The 2,925-nt window shown below is 36.7% G+C and overlaps 1 protein-coding gene across 1 annotated transcript; it reads left to right on the top strand.

Moving 5' to 3' along the window:
* On the top strand, positions 187–2,710 carry LOC107643711 (alpha-1,4-glucan-protein synthase [UDP-forming]). The gene is made up of 4 exons (XM_016347429.2): positions 187–658; positions 1,350–1,600; positions 1,712–1,880; positions 2,160–2,710. The coding sequence occupies exons 1-4, from the start codon at positions 323–325 to the stop codon at positions 2,517–2,519; spliced, it is 1,116 nt and encodes a 371-aa protein (XP_016202915.1). The 5' UTR covers positions 187–322; the 3' UTR covers positions 2,520–2,710.

Genomic DNA, 2,925 nt, shown 5'->3' on the forward strand with positions numbered 1-2,925 from the left:
TTTAAAAATTATTTTTTTTAATGGTAATAATAATTTTTTTTGAAATTAAAAGTGATAATAATTTGAAACTTCTATTTAAAAGAAAAGAAGATTATGCTATTTGAGGTATAAGTAGTTGGCATAATAATAACTCAAATTACTCACTAGTCAATGGTCATTAATATTATTCGCCCCACTATAGTCTCTACTTATTCTTTTCAATTTCTAAGTTTTCAACACTATATATCTATATATGAGAGAGCGCAGACGCACCCACATTTCACGTTGAATACCCATCAATACTCTTTCTTCTTTCTTGTGTTGTATCTGAGCAACAGCAACAATGGCAGCAGCACCTTCTCCATCGTCGGTGAAGCCCGTGCCTTTGCTGAAGGACGAGCTAGATATCGTGATTCCAACTATCCGAAACCTGGATTTCTTGGAGATGTGGAGGCCGTTCTTCGAGCAGTATCATCTCATCATCGTTCAGGACGGTGACCCTTCCAAGACCATCAAGGTCCCCGAGGGTTTCGACTACGAACTCTATAACCGCAACGATATCAACAGGATCTTGGGACCTAAGGCTTCTTGCATCTCTTTCAAGGACTCTGCTTGCAGATGCTTTGGCTACATGGTTTCAAAGAAGAAGTATATCTACACCATCGATGATGATTGCTTCGTATGAACCACACACACTCTCTCTCTCTCTCAATTCTTCTGTTCTTTTTGCTGAATTCAATGTGTTTGTGGTTTCGAATTGACCTGCTTAAAGGTTTGGTAAAATTTTGATTTTTATGTCTTTTTGCTGGTTGATTTTGGATTTGGGCGTGATTTTTAAATGTGTGGATTTTGCTTTTGCTTTTGAGGTTACTTACATGGTAGAATTCGGTTCTTTATGGGGTTAGCGTGCATGCTTTATAGAGATTGTGCTAGATCTAGCTTACTGTGAGGTTGATCTTGTTTGATTGCTCGATGCCGCTATTTCTGTTCAATTGTTTGATTTGTTATAGAATTTTAGCTTGAGCTTGTTCTGTTTAGTTAGATTCGGTGAAACTTAACTCTTTTGATTCCTCTCATTGTCTATTTTGAGTATGCGTGAAATGACCAATATTTAGGGTTTGAATTGAATTGATTTTATTTGATATGAGTTTGATATTGGGATGTATAGTGTCTAATTTTGAAGATTTGTTGACTTGACACTCAAAATCTTGAATTAACTTGTTAGTACTTACAAATCCACTTTAAATGAGATTTGTTTGGTAGATTAACAGATTTCTTTGATAACAACTTGTTTGTTCTATTATTTATATTTTAATTTAAATGTTGGTGCGATCTGGTCAATTATTTATATGTTAATTTAAATGTTGCAGGTTGCTAAAGATCCATCTGGCAAGGATATCAATGCACTTGAGCAGCACATTAAGAATCTTCTGTCTCCATCCACTCCACATTTCTTCAACACCCTCTATGATCCTTACAGAGAAGGCACTGATTTTGTCCGTGGATATCCTTTTAGTCTTCGTCAGGGTGTCCCCACTGCTGTTTCCCATGGCCTTTGGCTCAACATTCCGGACTATGATGCTCCAACACAGCTTGTCAAGCCTCATGAGAGGAACACCAGGTATGTAAATCTGTTGTCTAATTTGAAGCCAATACCAATATGTAGTTTTTAAGGCACTTTGAAATTCATAGCCCTGTTTCAATTGCTGAATTAATAGTGCATATGTTTTAGGTATGTTGATGCTGTTCTGACCATTCCGAAAGGAACATTGTTTCCCATGTGCGGTATGAATTTGGCATTTGACCGCGAGCTGATCGGACCTGCTATGTACTTCGGACTCATGGGTGATGGTCAGCCTATTGGACGATACGATGATATGTGGGCTGGCTGGTGCATGAAGGTATGTTTAATCATATGGTCTGATTCTATTAACAACACCTTGAATCAAAAGAGTCAGGGTACCTTTTTTTATTATCATCAACTGTTAACAGACATAGCTGTTGATTCAATGAGACATTAGATTCATCATAGCACTACGAAAATGCTAAAGATCTAATGTCTCACATGTCACATACTTCTAAATTGATTAATAGAATATATACTTTGCTAGTTCCATGAAAGAAACTATTTTCCTTTTCATGATCTGAAACTCATGTATGTTACATTGTTGAATAAACAGGTTATCTGTGACCATTTGGGATTAGGTGTGAAGACTGGTCTCCCATACATTTGGCACAGCAAAGCAAGCAATCCATTTGTGAACCTCAAAAAGGAGTATAAAGGCATCTTCTGGCAAGAAGACATCATTCCCTTCTTCCAATCCGCCACTCTTCCTAAAGAATGCACCTCCGTCCAGAAGTGCTACATTGAGCTCTCCAAGCAAGTCAAGGAGAAGCTTGGCCCTATTGATCCCTACTTTGTCAAGCTTGCTGATGCCATGGTCACTTGGATCGAAGCATGGGACGAGCTCAACAGCCCATCTGACACCAATTCCTCAAAGAAAGCCAATGGAGCTCCTCTTCCTGCTGCTTCTAAGTGAGAGCTTGTAATAGTTGCGGACTGTAGTTTTATTTAAAAACCATAATAGTTCCTTGCCAGTTTTAAATATTTATTTTATTATCATTATCATTACCATTTTTGTTGTTGTTATTATGATTAATATTATTATTGCCGAAATTATCAAACAATTTATTCATATTTATGCTGGTATATTTTATGGAAGAGGCCATTGATGGGTATGAAATCCTCCTTTAATGCTAGTTGCTAACCATTAGGGTTTGTATATTTATCATTTAATCTGTAGAAAATAGAAGATTGACAGATTGTGATATTGGCTAGAGCGAGGCAACTGGCAATTGCTATGGTTTTCTTTACTTATTCGGTATTTTCAAATCATGAGTTACAATTAACTGTTTGTGATTTTTTTTTTTTATTTTTCCTCTGTT

This window comes from Arachis ipaensis, chromosome B05, assembly GCF_000816755.2.
Source record: "Arachis ipaensis cultivar K30076 chromosome B05, Araip1.1, whole genome shotgun sequence".
Classification (NCBI taxonomy): domain Eukaryota; kingdom Viridiplantae; phylum Streptophyta; class Magnoliopsida; order Fabales; family Fabaceae; genus Arachis; species Arachis ipaensis.